Genomic DNA, 16,429 nt, shown 5'->3' with positions numbered 1-16,429 from the left:
CGGCAAATGGCTGTGAATAAAACCAGAGGTCTGTTAGCACATGGCTTCAGAGCATGGATAGTTACAGGGTCCAACCCTCAAATGAGGACACCTAGACTCACAGATCCCTCGTTACCTTTACCATCATAACTTACATGACCTTAAGCCTCAGGTATATTCATTTATAAAACAAGGCTGTTGGACCAGGGGTGCCCAAGCCCCAGCCCACGGATCACTGCTGTCTAAGGCCCATTGGACCTGTCCACTACTGCACAGCATGGAGGGGGAAGGGGGCAGTGGGCAGGTGATGAGGCTTCATCTGTGTTTGTAAGCCCTCCCCATCACTTGCATTACCACGTGGGCTCCCCCACCTGTCAGATAAGAAAATGGTACTGGATTCTCACAGAAGCGTGAACCTTGTTATCTGATTGTTTTGTTGAACATTGCAGTGTGAATTGGGATGGATGTGGTGTGCTTAGGTCATCCCAGGACCCACTCCCTCCATCTGAGGAGGGACTGTCTTCCATGAGGCTGGTCACTGATTCCAGGTGGGTTGGGGACTGCTAAAGTTGGACTACATAACCTGTGGCCTTAAAGTGGGTAACTGCTTTAACCATATCAGTGGTTTTCAATGCCTCTTTGCTTATCCCTTAGTATTCAACCTAGCAAAAGCCTAGAGCAGTAATAAAAATGATAAAAAATGAAACCAACAGGTACAAATCCTGCATCTAAACATATTTATATGCTTACGAAATTTTGAGTTTTTTATTAAGAACTTTAAAATGTAATGATATGAAAATTGTATCAGTCTTCTTGGGAACCAATTTTATTATAAATGTTTAATGTTTAGTTTTTACCCTGATTTGAATCACATTGAAAGTCTGAGAGGAGAATGCTGGAATCTACTGTCATAGTATAGTTTCCAACAATCAGGAAGCCATCTGTCCTTCAGAAAAATATGAACATATTCATGTCACCAAGAGACTAATATGATGGTACCAAATGCTCTGTCAGTGGCCAAAAGAGTAAGTTTAGTGACAAATTACGTACATGTACCAGTAGACTAAGATTTGGTCACTACTTGTTACACTCACAGGCGTGATCTTTCCTCAAACTCCTGTACACCTAATATGCAATGTTAAATAATACACTGGGGGGTAGCAGGTAGCATGGTGGTTAAGGGCACTGGATTCCCACAAGGCTGACTGTGGTTCGAGTACCAGACCTGGCGGCTCACTCACTCTCTCTCTCTCCCTCTCTGGTCAAGTTAAAATAAATAAATAAAGTTAAATAAAATAATTATTTTAAAAAATAAAATAATACATTGGGTAGAAAGTGCATTAAGACATCAAAAGAGCTTAGGATGGAAACTAGAAACTACTGTGAAATAAATTGCCAATGGATTCTATAAACATTTACTTGAATATCTGAAGACAGTATTTTCCTGAAGAATTCCACAAAACATTGGGAAAGGGTTCTGTTGTCAAGCATCTTTAGGAAACTTCAGATACCATTATATTTCCCTCTTAGTTTTCAGTTTTGATCTTAAACCACAGCATGCCAAATGAACAAAATGCTTTCTGGTCAAAATCAAGAACTGGGAAAGAGACTAACTTCTGTAGGTCACCAAGCAAAAACATGGCTAAAGTATTCTCTTCTTCTCTGTAGACCACTCTTGGCCAAGTAAGAAGAAAGACTAAATGATTCCTTAATGTCCTTTCACTTAAAAATGCCCCCACTATACTAACGGGGTTTTCTGAAAATTGCAAGTTATTTTATAGGAATCGTGACTGTAGGAGGGCAGTCTCCATGACTAATTTGACACGGTGTCTCCATTAAACAGTACCTTGTCTGGCATGCGATTTGTCACTCCACATCTGTGGGACATTATGAGAATCTGGAATCTTGCCACAGCAGCAGAAACCAATAGAAGTTCTGTTATTTTGTGAGTGCTTTCTTAGTCTTTCTGCTGATCATCTAGTGTTCTGTCACCTCCTTTTTCCCCTTTTTCTAAATGTCAGGCCTGCCTTTGGCCTCAACCACTCAAATTTAACATACAGGGTTTGGGTAGGCCTGTAGATGGCCAATGATGTTAGAACTCACAATCTGATAATAAGGAAATCAACAATTACACTTTCTTTTCTTTTTTCCTCCAAATTCCATCACAGTGATTATGTAGTCTGTGTAGCCAGACACAACAGACGTACGTGACACAGAACATTGACTAAAGTATCTCCGTGGCTTCATTCCCCACATCTCACAAACATTCTAAAGGAAGTACCTGAATTAGAGTTAGATGGTGGTTCGACTAAGTTAATGCATTTCCCAGTTTGGATTCAGAAAACTCATTGTGCTGTAAGACTCTGCTATAAACACAGTAATGGTATGATATTTACGAAGGACCAAATCCTAAAGGATCACCATGCAACCAACCCAAAGAAAGATGAACATGCAAAATGCTCAGTTGATTATTTACTTACGGACAATGCACTGGTTTCCACCAGGTAAAGTTTTCCATCCAGGACAACAGTAAGCATTATAACGTGATCCACAGACATTGGGCCTGAAACAAAAGTACAAGAATTTCATATGTATTTTTTAAAAAAAGAAGTCATGAACACATAAAAGGGAAAATAGAATCCCTGAGTTGATCATCCTGGCAGAGAAGACTAGAGTAAAACCATGAGACTTAACATTGGCTTAGTAGTTTGGGACATTTTAACACAATATCAGTAGGGCTATCCCTTAATATCACTATGTATATGATATGTGAGGAAAACAAAAAACCAGAGATGCAAAATGCAGCACATTCTATCATGATGCACAAGAGCAAAATTCATGGAGCCATAGAAGTCTAATTTAAATAATAAGCTCCCTGCCAATCTGGCTAAGAAAGGTCAAAGGACCACCTTCATGTAAATTTTTTAATTTCTGCTCTTTGAAGCTGTGTAGAATTTTTGTATGGCCCAGCTCACCTCTGAAATGTTACCACATTCTTCTTTTCACCAAAATTATAGGAATGCAAACTCTGACATCAGAAAAAAATAAAAGCCAAGACATGTAAATATTTCTTTAGTACGAGTTTGGGAACACAGTTGACACAGCAGTTACAGGAAAGCAAAACCAGTGTCACTCTGGGTTTCTTGTTTACAGGCAGTTCAGCACATGTCTTAGAGCAAAGCCTCCATTCAGAATCCAGCTGATCCATATTTAACCATTCCAAAGAGCAACTGTTAGCAATACAGCTACTTCTCCCCTGGAAATTAAGACAGGATAGAAGACCCAAAAGAAACCATTCACTTTACTTCGTTGTATCCTGAGGAACTCAACACTGATGCTAGCTGCTGGAGTCCAGGGGCTGATAAGGAAGGTCAAATGTTTTGCAATCAATTGCACAAACTAGGAGCTACTCCAAAGCCTGCTGGGATAAACACTACAGTCCCAAAGCATAGCCTTTAAAAACAACGGCATAGCTACAGCTTATTTTCAGTTGGAGTGTATTCACACACACGCCTTATATACACAGACCCTAAGTGACAGCACAGAACCCTCCTATATTTTTTCTGAACTCATTACTTCAACCTCATGCAGGATTTGAGAACCAAGGTAAGGTCTTTGCCCTGTCCTTTACTCTTTGGAACCTCAGAAAACCTGCAACCCTCTGTAGGGTATAAAAAAGAAAATTATGGAGAAAGTTAGCAGCCAGGGAAAGGGCTCTAAATCCATACCTGACAGCCTAGGGACTCTGCAAGGTTGGAGAGAAAATGACTGGTAGAGGTTGTATATGCACATGACTTTGGGGTCTCTATGAGCCTCATTTCTTTTTCTTTTATTTTTTTCTTAAGAGAGATTTTTGCTATAGGGTGCACATGTTTGCCAGAGACTCAAAGAGAGAACAAGAGCGAGAAAGTGAGAAATCATTCTCCAGGGAGGTTGGCCACACCACAATCCTGTCTCCTCCATTCTCCTCTTGGGATTTTGGGCACGTACACACACAACCCCGGCTTGAGTTTCAAGCCACCGGGTCCAGGACTCAAACCATGGTCAGCCATGTGAGAGTCCAGTGCCACAACCATTACACCACTCGTTTCATTTCCGTACATGCTGGAATAATGAAATGCTTGTCTTGTCTACATGACATGTGTGTATGTGTCAGATGGAAGAATGGACATAAAGAGCTTTGTACACGAAAAGGACAAAGAAAATGGCATACAACATTCATCACGATGGGATCGTCTTCAGGCCCAGATTAATGACTCAGGCAAAAGAACCATAAGGGACTCAGGAAAACAGGGAGACAGTATTGAGCATTTTAAGTCAATGGCTCCCTCTTAGGACAAAGTGTGTCTCAAACTTCAGAGTGTCTGGAGTTTCCTGGGGAACACAGAATCTCAAAAACAGAAATAGGAGGAAAAGTCAGGTTAGAGGTTAGATAAAGGAGGATCATTCCAGTTTTCCAAATATTTTCAGATGTCTCTCGATAAAATGACAAGTCAGGCCAAAATCAACCAACTCAAACCTTCCCCACCAACAGCCCATTGCAACAGCTCAATTGTACCCAGTAAACTTCAAACCAAACCCTAAAATAGCTCATGTCCCTGGGCCTTTGCAGGATGTGCTATGGTATAAATGTTTGTCTAAATAATAATAACAACTATGTCTCATCTGACAATAATGAGTGTATTTACAGAGCAACAACACATATAGCAGCAAAAATATTAAATTAAAAATGGTTCAAGGGGCCAGGAGGTGTGTGGTGGTTAAGCACTGGACTCCCACATGGCCTATCACAATTTGAGTACTGGACCAGGGGCTTGAAACTTACACAGGGCATATGTGTGTGTATGCCCAAAATCCTGAGAGAAAAATGAAAGAGAAGACGCTGTGGCATGGCCATCCCCCAGGGGGTGATTTCTCACTTTCCTTCTCTCTGTCTCTCTCTGTCTGGAGAGCACATGCACACCATGGAAAAAAACCTAAAAATGTAAAAGCCCAGAAATAGCCATTTCAATTTACAGAGCAAGACAGTCAAAAAATTTCCCAAGGTATTTGAAAAATTATAGCCATATAAATATTTTTTACTCTTTTTCAATGTTCAGAATCAATCTACAGCCAAAACATAGAAGATTTTGCGGCTTACCAAGGTTACAAAATGCTTTAAACTGTCACAGTGTGAAGCAATGGTACAGATGACAAATTGCGGAAGAAGTTGGGAGGCAAGATGAAGAGCAATAAAGCAGGCGATCCAAAAAAATAGAAGTTTAAGTATATCATACAGTGCTTTAAAATAACAGTAAATAAATTAAAAGTCACACTACAATTTTAAAAAAAAAGGAGGGAGAAGATAGAAAAGGCATAGACATCTACATGAACTAAGATCCCATTTTTCATAGCAAGAAACCAATGGGCACTGTTCAAATCTAGACAGAGGCCCAGCCACGGTGCCAGCAGTGGTAGGGCACTGGTGCGCGAGGTTGGGGCCACATGTGAGGCCTGGATTTAGATCTGGACCAACCTGAACAGGCTGCAGCATGGCACATGCCTCTAATCCTAGCTCACTGAGAGGCTGGGGCAGGAAGAGGGCAATGGCAAGACCCTGTCTTTTTTTTCTCTCTCTCTCTGTCTCCTTTTAAAAAAAAAAAAAATCTAGTGCCAGCTCTGTGACCTGGTGGTCAAGACAGCCAGATCCCACATGGCTGATGGTGTAGTCTGAGTTCTGAATCCAGCAGCTTGAGAAACACACATGCGCATGTGTGTGCCTCAAATCCCAAAAGCAGGGAGAGATGGAGAAGGGGTTGTGGCATACCCATCCCCTACAGGAGGTGGGGTGGGTTGCTGTCTCTTCTCTCTCTCTCTCCGTTTCTCTCTCTCTCTCATGAACACATTCTCTAGCAAAGAAAGAAAGAAAGAAAAGAAAAGAAAAGAAAATTTAGAAATACTGGCCCAAGCATAGAATATGAAAAGAGCTAAAAACAAAAATGGTTAAAAAATTAGTTGCTTTGGGAACCAGCAGTTAGCGTTAATGGCTATGTCGCTGGACTCCCACATAGTCGACCGCGGTTCGCGTCCTGGACCTGGTGGCTTAAAACTCACACTGAGTGCGTGTGCATGCGTGCCCAAGATCCCAAGAGGAGAATGGAGGAGAAGGGATTGTGGTGTGACCATCCCCCCTGGGGGGTGATTTCTCGCTTTCTGTCTCTCTGTCTTTGTCTGGCGAGCGCACGCGCCCTATAGTGAAAATCTCTCAAAAAAAAAAAAAAAATTAGTTGCTTTAAAAGATGAGGACCAGGGGAAACAAAGGGGAAGTTCTTTTGCTTTTCTATTTAATGCCCCTCTTCAACTGTTCATTTTTAAAATATGTACTCTTATACTTTGATTCTCATCTTTTATTTAAAGCAGCAACTTTACTCTTAAATTACAACCCTCTTATCTTTTAAACATGGTATTTTCTGCTTCATTAGAATAAAACAAAAGGAACAATTTCATTCATTCACGGTTCATTTTCATTAGTGCATCAATTTTTCACTGCACTGCATTTCTTTTTTTAAAAAAAAGAATTATTTAACTTTATTTATTTATTTACTTATTAAATTTGACCAGAGAGGGATAGAGCGAGGGAGAAAGTGAGAAAGCAAGTAGTCAGGTCTGGGACTCAAACCACGGTCAGCCATGTGGGAATCCAGCACCCTTAATCACCATGCCACTTGCCAGTCCCACACACACAAATTTCACAAATAATGACCATTTTTAGAAAAAGCTACATTTATCCCTGGACGTATTTACAACTTCCTTTTAAAATAAATTCAAGAAAGGACTGGACTTTCAGGTTTCAAGCTGGTCTGCCTGTAGTGAGTCTTTCAGCCCCTGTAGGCACCTGCTGCCATCTTCTACGTTTCTGTAAGATTCAGCGAGCAGAACTTTACGTAGAATGTGATGGACACAGAATATTCACAGTTTCTCCTTTGATCTAATTTTCTTTTCAAATCTGAGTTCCAGCTTTTCTGTTTTTCTGCTCCATACCTAACATCTATCTTCTCTCTCTATGAGTCCGTGGAGTCATATCGACCCATGCTACCCAGGGACTCTCCTCTGTGGGCTGCCTCACACACATGCTACCCTAAGCAGGTGCCGTGGACTCAGCTTTGGGGGAGAAGCACCAAGACAGCTATGGCAAGAAGCTGTGACAGTTATGGCACAAGTGGTATCTGATGTAGTCTATTTAACACTAATGGGAATAAAAGCATACTGCTTAGAAATTATTATCCCTAGATCTGAAGTCAAAAAAAGCCTTTTTTTTCTTATATAAAAACATACACTTTTTCACAGGTTGGGGGAACAGCTTGAAAACACATTCACAATAATTATTCTCTTCATACACTTCAAACTTATACTTAATGCCTTTCTCCTCCTGGACATCAGAAAGAACACCTGGGTATCCTGGGAGAAGTTTATATTTCTCCAAATCAATTTCTGGAAAAAAAGGTATCATTTTCAAAATCCTGCATGATCCTTGTCACGAACGGTTTAAGATGGCCTGGCTGGTTCATGGCTTCCTTATAAACAGAACCACCTCCTGCTATCCAAACCATGTCCACTTGATTAGCTAATTCAGGCTGCTCAATAAGTTTTAGGGCATCATCCAGACTTTTGGCAAGAAAATGAGCTCCTCGTGGAGGTTCCTTGAGTTCTCTACTGAGAACTAAATTAATTCTATCCTTTAAAGGCCGATTCTTTTCAGGAATGGAAAACCAGGTCTTCCTACCCATAATCACGGTATTTTGTTTACCTTCTACTGAAGAGGTAGTGGTCGTTCTCTGGAAATACTTAAATTCATTCCTGAGTGGAGGCCAGGGCAGGTCCCCGTTCTTGCCGATGCCCATTTCTGGGACATAGCGACGATGCAGTCTAGCGGATGAACCATGACAGCAGCAGGAACCAGCTCCAAGCTCGCTACCAACTATGGGACGCCGGGCAGAGTTTGGTGGGAAAGCTGCAGTGCATTTCTTAAAACGCTCTGTAATTTTGGTTTGATTTGTTCCCATTCTCAGACATTTTTGAAGGTTTGAAAACTTTGCCATTTGCAAGTAGTATCTTAATTTTGATTATTTCAACCAATATCCTCAAATAATATGCTATTTTTAATAGCACTGACATTCATTTCTAAACATACCAAATACTGCTATGTTTTATGGCTCAAATAAAGTATTAGAAAGATGTAAGACTGGTGCTAGTAGCAGGTATGTTGTTGGACTCCTACATGGCCAACCGTGGTTCAAGTCCTAGACCTGGCAGCTTGAAAATCACGCTAGGTGCATGTGTGTGAGTGCCCAGGATCCTGGGAGAAGAATGAAGGACAAAGGACTGTAGCATGGCCATTCCCCACGGGGGGATTTCTCACTTTCCCTCTCACTGTCTCTGTCTCTCTCTCTCTTTCTCTCTCTCTGGCAAGCATAAATGCCCTACAGCAAAAACTTCTTAAAAAAAAATAAAAAGAAAGATGCAAGATGTTGCCTCTGAATTTTTGTCTTGAGAACAACAAAGTGACAGAACTCACGCAGACAATCTGGCTGGTATTTGTTCTCCTTACACACACACCCAGCTCTAATTCTAGAAATAAATGAATGTCTTAAGTTGGAAAGTACTAAAACATGTGAAGTCTAAAGCATACACGCTAGAATAGTTCCATTAAAAAAGATTTTATTCTAAGGTTTTAGTACCAAAAGTATTTTAAAGGAAGGTAAATCTTCAATGAAATTTCTTCTTTGTGTAAATGAAAGTGTCGCGTTTGTAACTCTCTCACTTCCTCTGCCATCCCCACCCACTCATCTCCCCCTCAAAGATATAAGAATTAAAGGTCCCTGTAAGTAGCAATCACATTCCACAAATTCAAGAGAATGAAAATACAAAGGGAAAAGATCTTTCTGTCAACTGCTAAAGATGTATTAATAGGGCCAGCAGGTGGCACAGAGGTTAAGGCTCTGAACTGCCACATGGCCAACCACAGTTCAAGTCCTAGACCCAGCAGCTTGAAAATCACACCAGGCACATGATCAGGCATGTCAAAAATCCCAAGAGGAGAATGGAAGGGAAAGAACTGTGGGATGGCCTCCTCTCCAGGGGGAGATTTCTCACTTTGCTTCTCTTGATCTCTGTCTATCTCAGGCAAGTTACTTTATTTCATCCTCATAGCAACCCATGGAGGTGAGTTCTGTTACATCATCGTCTTAACTCTAAGGAAACTATGGTCTAAGACAATTAAACTATCCAAAGTCCCATCACTTGGAAGTAAGAAATGGGGATTTGAATACAGAGATCCCAACTCTCAATTGTCTTCACCCCATTCACCCCTATTTTAAGGCAAATAATATTTCACCCCATTGCTTTCATGGTGACATGAATAACATAAATCACAATATGTCCACTAGGAGGCCAAAGGTAAAGCATGAATTGTTTTTACCTGTATTCTAACAGAACACGGGGGAACTAGGGAATGTGTTTATATTCCCATTCGCCACTCTAAATGTTATACTGTGTAAGAGGGCTGGGTCTTTCTCTGTACCTTCTCTTACCAGTTACCACGAATATTGTGTCTGGTAAGAGAGGAACTCTGGTCACCCTGGCGGATGGGTGAGCCTCGGCGGACTCGGTATTTGGATCTGGTTCAGACCCAGCAGTCGGAGATTGTGCGGGTGAGCTAAAGCCTCTCTCAATGGAGCGAACAGCTGGGCTCGACCACGTCTGACCACATCATTGCAGGAACTGGCCTCCGTGCAGGATGTCTGCAATGCGTCCACATTCCTTCACCAGAACCCACTTCTGCAAGCTTGGCCTCTCTCACAGCAAGATAGCCTTCCTGCTTCCTATCCCAAGTGCAAACTCCTTTTCAGACAGGGCTGGAGTATTAAAAACAAGTTCAGGGACTCTGATTTTACAGATACGCATGAGCTGTTTAGCGCGTGAAGTGATTAAATCTTTGGGCAAGAAGAACACTAAGCTTTAAGAAAGGCTAATGAGGCAAACCTTGCTCCATGATTTAGCCCCTTGAATATAAATGTGGAGGGTACCAAAAGGTGTATGCCCCCATATAACAAATGGTGCTCAAATGCCCATGTATTTAATTAATAAGTCCCAAGGTAATCATCTAATATCCCATTGTTCTAGAATTAAAACAAGTTTCACTGTCAAAAATATGATAGCTCATAAAATAATTAGGATACATAACCAGCTCTATGTTGTATGTTATGAAACACACATGACGATTTTATTTGTTCTTAGGCAAATTTTCATGAACATAAAAAGAAAAACGACGAGCGCTGTCTGGAAAAGGGACTCATATGATTCCAACAGACTTTGCAAATGTTCCTTCCCTTACTTCGATGCCTTTCTTCTGCCCCTTTTGCTGAAGGCAGAGGTCAAGTCTCTCAGCAGTGATGGGAATACCACATGTGACTGTTCCAGCCCGTCCGCCAGTCACAACAACTTGAGTAATGAAACTTCAAGCCCTGGTAAGGAAAGGACTACCAAGCCCTCCTCAAGCTTCAGCTGGGCGCTCCAGACCCAGAGACTCATTTCTGGGTTGTCTGGGTCAACACTGGCTGGGATGCAGACAATCCTGGTTTCCTCTCTGAAAATGCAAGCCGACCAACCTCTCTAACTTACTTCATGCAGTTTTTCCTAATAAAAACAATCTTAAAAGGAACAGCAAGATGAGCAGATTGTATTCTGGTTTTTAAGAGTTTTATCCCCCTCTTGCTCTCTGCATCACCAGTTAAATCAGCAACTCCATTATCTTTTCCTCCAAAGCCATAGTGCATCTGTTTGTCTCTTACTCCTTCCTGGTCTCCCTCTCTCCCTCCATTTCTTCCTCTCTCTTTTCTTCCCATCTTTAGTTCCTGTTTCTGAGTATTTTTTTAAAAAATAATTAGTTATTTAATTTCATTTACTATTTTTTTTTAATTTGACCATAGAGACAGGGTGGGGGAGAGGGAGTAAGAAAGCAAGCCACCAGGTTCAGGACTCAAACCATTGCCGGCCATGTAGGAGTCCAGTGCCTTAACTACCACTCCACCTGCTGGCCCCCTCAGGGTATTTAGAATCAAATATTTTGTTACCTCCTCAAACTCAAATCAAGATCACGTGGCTCACCTTGGGATGGAGTCCCTAATTTCACTGCCAGGTGTACAACAGGTACACGACTAATCGAGTCCCTCACCTGCAAGCACAAAACCATTTAACAAGATTTAATAAGAACCTATCATGTGCCAGGCACCATGTAAGATATAAAACAGAAGTACTTAGGATTAAGAGGAGCACTCCTGATACCCAGATCTTGGTCTCTATACATTCTCCACTAAAAGGAACCAGGACTCCTGGCGTAAAGGATTCTAGAACTTTGCAGGAAATCAACAAGAGGAGTCTGGAGCATCCTGTGATGGCAGACAGTAAGAAACAGATACTTGCAATGACAGAGGTGTGATAAGGGCACAGGAGCCACCCTAATGTCCAAAGGTAGAGCCATTTGAGAAACAGCAAAAAGTATCATGGAATTGGAACTCAAAGTATAAAATAATATCCATGAGCCCATAGCGATAAAACAACTGATTGAAAAGATAAGTGAATGGGAGAGTAGAGAATTCTAAATCATTAGTATATCCTCTGCCTTTAGAAAGAAGCAGCATAATTCCCTACGTGTGGGCTGTACATGATAAGTTCCTTCTGAAAAGTACAGTATCGAAAGGAAGGAAAAAGAAGACCTGTACAGTGTTAAAAATCTGACAAACGCCATCTTGGCCAGGTGGCTGAGCCACAGCAGTATGTCATGTGGGCACCATAAGCCCTTGATGACATGTGATGAAAATGAAACCTCACCTCTGTGGCCTTCTTACCCAAGCCCTGTAACTCCTGTCTAATCATGACAAAAAGATCAAAGAATTAAGGAAGACTCTACAAAATACCTGGCTTGTACTCCTCAAAGCTGTCATGGTCATCAAAAACAAGGGAAGTCTGAGCACTGTCATGGCCTAAGAAGATATGACAGCTCACTATCATGTGGTGACCCAAATGGGATCCTAAACAGAAAAAGGACATTAGGTACCACAGTAGCACACATTGAGCATGGCCTACTCTACAGGCTAAGGCCAGCTGGGAGGCCCAAGTTCAAGTCCCAGCCCACAGTAAAAGCCACATGCAGTGGCTCATGCCTGCAGTCCGGGCTACTCAGGAGGCTGAGGCAGGAAGATGATGAACTCACAGCCAGTGTGGGCAACAGGGCGAGACAAGTGTAAGGCACTCACACACAGAAAAACCTGAATAAGGAATGGATGCTAATTAATAACCATGTATCAATATTGGTTCATTAACTGTAAAAACTGTACCATGTTAGTGTAAGATGCTAACCAGAGAGGAACCAATTCTAGAGTATATGGGGATTCTCCCTCATGCTAAAATGGTTCTGAAATTGATTTTATTTCTTTATTTATTCTTTAAAGAATAATTGTACCTAATTTTATTTATTATTATTTTTTAAAATTTGACCAGGGGCCAGCGGATGGCATGATGGTTACATTGCTGGACTCCCACAGAGTTGACCACAGTTCACATCCTGGACCCGGCAGCTTAAACACACACCGGACTCATGTGCATGTATGCCCAAGATCCTGAGAGGAGAATGGAGGAGAATTACATATGTGCCCTCCAGCAATTTTTTAATGTAAAATAATAATCCTATAATTACACAACTTTAAATAATAGTTACATTTAAAAAGTGACTAAGACACCAGAGCATCTCACAGTCTGAGAAGACAGGCACACACACACAGAGTGTCAGTCCACCAGAGAGAACACTAACATCAAGGTCCCCACAGAACTAAAGGAGGCCAGAACAAGAGCCTAAGCTTACCCTCAGCATCCAGGACAGGTTCAGAAGAGACCTTCTGAGCTGTGGCTTGATGTTTCCTGGTTGCTAAGGGGAATTACTAGTTTTATTTCATCCCGTCACTGAAATTCCTTTTAACTTCTCTAAGTCTTCTAGCAAATCCCTTGTCCAAATCCTGGTGATTTCATTACTGGACTACTACCATGCCCTCTTTCCCCAGCTTTCTAGCTCCTCTCCATCAGGTCAATGTAGGTGTCTTTTCATGCTCATGCTGAATTCTGTTCCCCTCCAAACCAGACAGACCTCTGCCCTCACCATTAGGTTCAGATCTCCACCAGGCAGATCTGCCCTACCTGCCCTCACTCACCTTCACCTACACTGCCAAGTGCCACCCTCCTACTGAGCTCCTTTTCACCACCTCAGCTCTAACTCATGCACCACACACGAAAGCCAGACTATCCCCTCGATCTTTTCACTGCTTCATCTCTTCCTTTTTTTTTCCCTTTCTTTTCCTTTTTTTTTTTTTTTTTTGTATTCAGGTTTTTTGTTTGTTTGTTTGTTTTTGGGTTTTTTGGGGTTTTTTTTGCTATAGGGCATGTGCACTCACCAGAGAGAAAAAGATCACCCCCAGAGGGGATGGCCACGCCACAATCCTTACTCCTTCATTCTCCTTTCTGGATTTTGGGCACATGTGCCAGGTGTGATTTTCAAGCTGCTGGGTTCAGGACTCAGACCGTGTGGTCAGTCATGTGGGAATCCAATGCCTTAACCACCACACCTCTGGCTAGCCCCCATCTTTTCCTTTTAATGTATACTTCTATCTCCTCCTATAATGTTATGTGATTAATCCCATTTATCTCTCAAACTACAACCGATTCCAGATGTACCTCTCAAAAATCTCCGTGATGTGTTTTCCTATGTTTTTCGATGCAAAAATGCATGACTTTCCCTGAGGACCCAACAGTTACGTATTTTAAGTAATTCTATCTCTAGATTTTCATCCCTGAAACCCAATCCACCTCATGTGGCCCCCGAGTAATCATTCTTCAAGCACAGAAACAATTCCTGATATAACCAGAATATCCTAATCTATTTAAAAGTACACAAGATAGTGACTAAATGCCTTAGTAGATACCATTAACAAAGATCAATATCATCTCTTTGGTGTCAAAAGTAGACCTACTGCAAGTGCCATCAACATGAAAAACTGTCTACTAATGAGAATTATTTCTTATAAATCTATTTAGAGGAAGCCCATTCTATGCCTCTTAGAAAAGTGACAATCATTAGACAGTAATGCATAATGATTTCACACGAGTTATTTCACTAATGAATTCATTTTGATCAGTGACATCATCAATGTTTATAGCTCAGGGATCAATGCACTTCCTTTGAGAAACCAATGCAAACAAACAACACTCACATGTGAATCTCTGGTTCTCTTTATTTCTCTAGCAAAAGAAAAATAATGATCCTAAAGCAAAGGTCTCCAGCTCACAAATTGGTGTGCATTTCATTACGGCAGGTTCTTGCAGCTGATCAAGGCCACACGTGCATGGAGCAGCCTTATAGGGCCAGTTCTTAGGAGGCAACCATGGCCAAATGCACAGGCCAGCCTTGAAGGGTCTGCCTGGATGTGCTGTTCAGGCAAGGGCTTTTCCACGGCTAAGTGGTGTAACTCACACAAGGGTAGCACAGATAAGGTGCTGCATCAGCAGTTTCATTTGCCATAGACTCTAAATTGTGTTTTTGGAGGGACTTCGTGTTGATCAAAACGCAATAGCCCAGAAACCTAAGGGTCGAATAATCTGTCACCCTCTCAAGGGCATGCACAGGCCCCCATCACACACGCATATACACACACACCTACAGCCTAAGGAAGTTAAGGAAATGGAAAGCTGCAAAGGCAGTTCCCTAACTCTGGGAGGTCTTTTTAGACTGACAGCCAATTTAAATCCTGTTGGAAACTTTCATAGGTGACTGGAACACGTGCGTGTGTATGTTTTCCTTTGAAAAAAAGAAAGAATGTAAAGCTCAAAAAGCCATGGGGTGCGCTATAACAGGAAACCAAACCAATGAACTATGGAGACAGAAGCGCAGGCGTGTGAAGGGCCTCGGTGTGTGCAGCTAGTCCTGATTCCTCTCAAACTCTGAGCATTCTGCTTCTGACATTTGGATTAAAAACCACTAACACCACCCCCCCACCAAAGTTCTAGAGGCCATGGGTCTGATTACTTTGCTGTCCTAGCTCGGATGGATCTCCTCTCTGAGACAGGGGATCTGCATCTGACCTGCCAGTGTCACAAGCCCGGTTAGTTGTGTAAAAACTGCTCCCATTAAATACAGGGATTGTGTTTGTCCATGAGGTTGAAACCTTTGACCTTTTAAGGATGAGGAAGGGTTGAAAAACAGAAAACCAGCACATCTCAAACTCGTACTTCTAGAGCATTCTGAGAGAATCGGACCCAGAGCATCATGAAAACACATGGTACTTTCAAAGAGTTGTTTCCCAGAGCCCTGCAAACCTTTGACTTGATTAACGAGGTCAAGGACTAGGGTGACATTTCTTTTGACTGAGATATTCACGCCATTGATTCGAGCTGAAGCCACATTGTACTTTTCCGAAGGGCGGACAAAATTACAGAGATGATCGCAAATGTAAAACAAGCCATGTGGTGAGGGGATCCAGAGCCTGCCTGGGTAGTGAGAAGCACGCTGAAGGTGGTGTCTTGGGATTCACTGCTCCCTCCCCTCCCTGTCACTAGCCCTAGACAAAATTGGGGATTGAAACCTTGATTCTCACCACTTCCCAGGAATTCTCAAATCAAGAGCTCTGTCCAGAGAGAGAATGGCACCTGAATATACTGGCAAACTCAGAAAAAGACAAGCCACCGGGGTCAGGCTTGGGAGAAAGAATGAGGCCTTTCAGGAAACGGCATCCAGGCAGATTGGATACGTTTCAGAGTACTGGCAGCTTCCAGATGACAAACAGGTATTGCTCCAAAATCTCATTTCTATGCTGGCATTTAGACTTGGCATGGCCTTTCCAATAGAAACAATGTTAATAGGTGGTGGTTTGGTCCCCAGGCTAGTCACATAGCAGTCTCTAGGTTACATTATTAGCTAAGTAGGCTATTGTGGGCTGCTTTGGGAACCTGACCACAACTTAAAATGTTGTTTCTATGGGAAAACACATTCCGCGGCCTGCAACCAGAGGAAAACGTGGCCGCTCAAGCCCACCATGCCTCAGCTACAATAAACTGCCCAGTGATCTGGGAAACCTGATACCTTCAACTCAGGCCACTCCATGCGGTCTTGAGAGGGCAGCCAAAGTTAGAGCATTCCCAGCCTTGGGTCTTATGGTCTTCCTCACCCCCAGCCTATTAGCGCCAATACAGGATATCCTTAAATCCCTAAATCAGGGACTTAAAAACAGGAGGAACTGGGTGCTCTAATCATCAGTGTACTTGATTTCTTTTAAACACCAGAAGATCACACTCTCAGCAGCTGCAAATAAAAGGAGTATTCAAGACTGGCTCACAGATCAAGAGTTTAGAGAACTGTTTCCAGAAAGAG

At 42.1% G+C, this 16,429-nt stretch overlaps 2 protein-coding genes across 2 annotated transcripts in view; both read right to left on the bottom strand.

The window, feature by feature from the left end:
- LOC102495054 (fibrillin-1) overlaps positions 1 to 16,429 on the bottom strand; it is a gene marked incomplete at its 3' end in the record, with an annotated part of 283,471 nt that overhangs the window by 243,164 nt on the left and 23,878 nt on the right. The window contains exon 2 of the mRNA XM_014584254.2: positions 2,460 to 2,542. Within this exon, the coding sequence (XP_014439740.1) occupies positions 2,460 to 2,542 (83 nt within the window). The remainder of the gene's footprint in view (positions 1 to 2,459; positions 2,543 to 16,429) is intronic.
- Positions 7,357 to 7,859, bottom strand: LOC102483794 (dihydrofolate reductase-like). The gene has a single exon (XM_014584270.2). It carries the CDS (start codon positions 7,857 to 7,859, stop codon positions 7,443 to 7,445), a length of 417 nt encoding a protein of 138 aa, XP_014439756.1. The 3' UTR covers positions 7,357 to 7,442.

The sequence above is a fragment of the Tupaia chinensis genome, unplaced genomic scaffold, assembly GCF_000334495.1.
Source record: "Tupaia chinensis unplaced genomic scaffold, TupChi_1.0 Scaffold146140_1, whole genome shotgun sequence".
Taxonomy (NCBI): Eukaryota; Metazoa; Chordata; class Mammalia; order Scandentia; family Tupaiidae; genus Tupaia; species Tupaia belangeri.
Note: the sequence above shows the minus strand (reverse complement) of the source record. Positions and strands in the feature narration are given on the sequence as shown.

Coding starts and splice junctions, on each gene's coding strand:
- LOC102483794 (XM_014584270.2), bottom strand. CDS start 7,859: ATGGGCATCGGCAAGAACGGGGACCTGCCCTGGCCTCCACTCAGGAAT.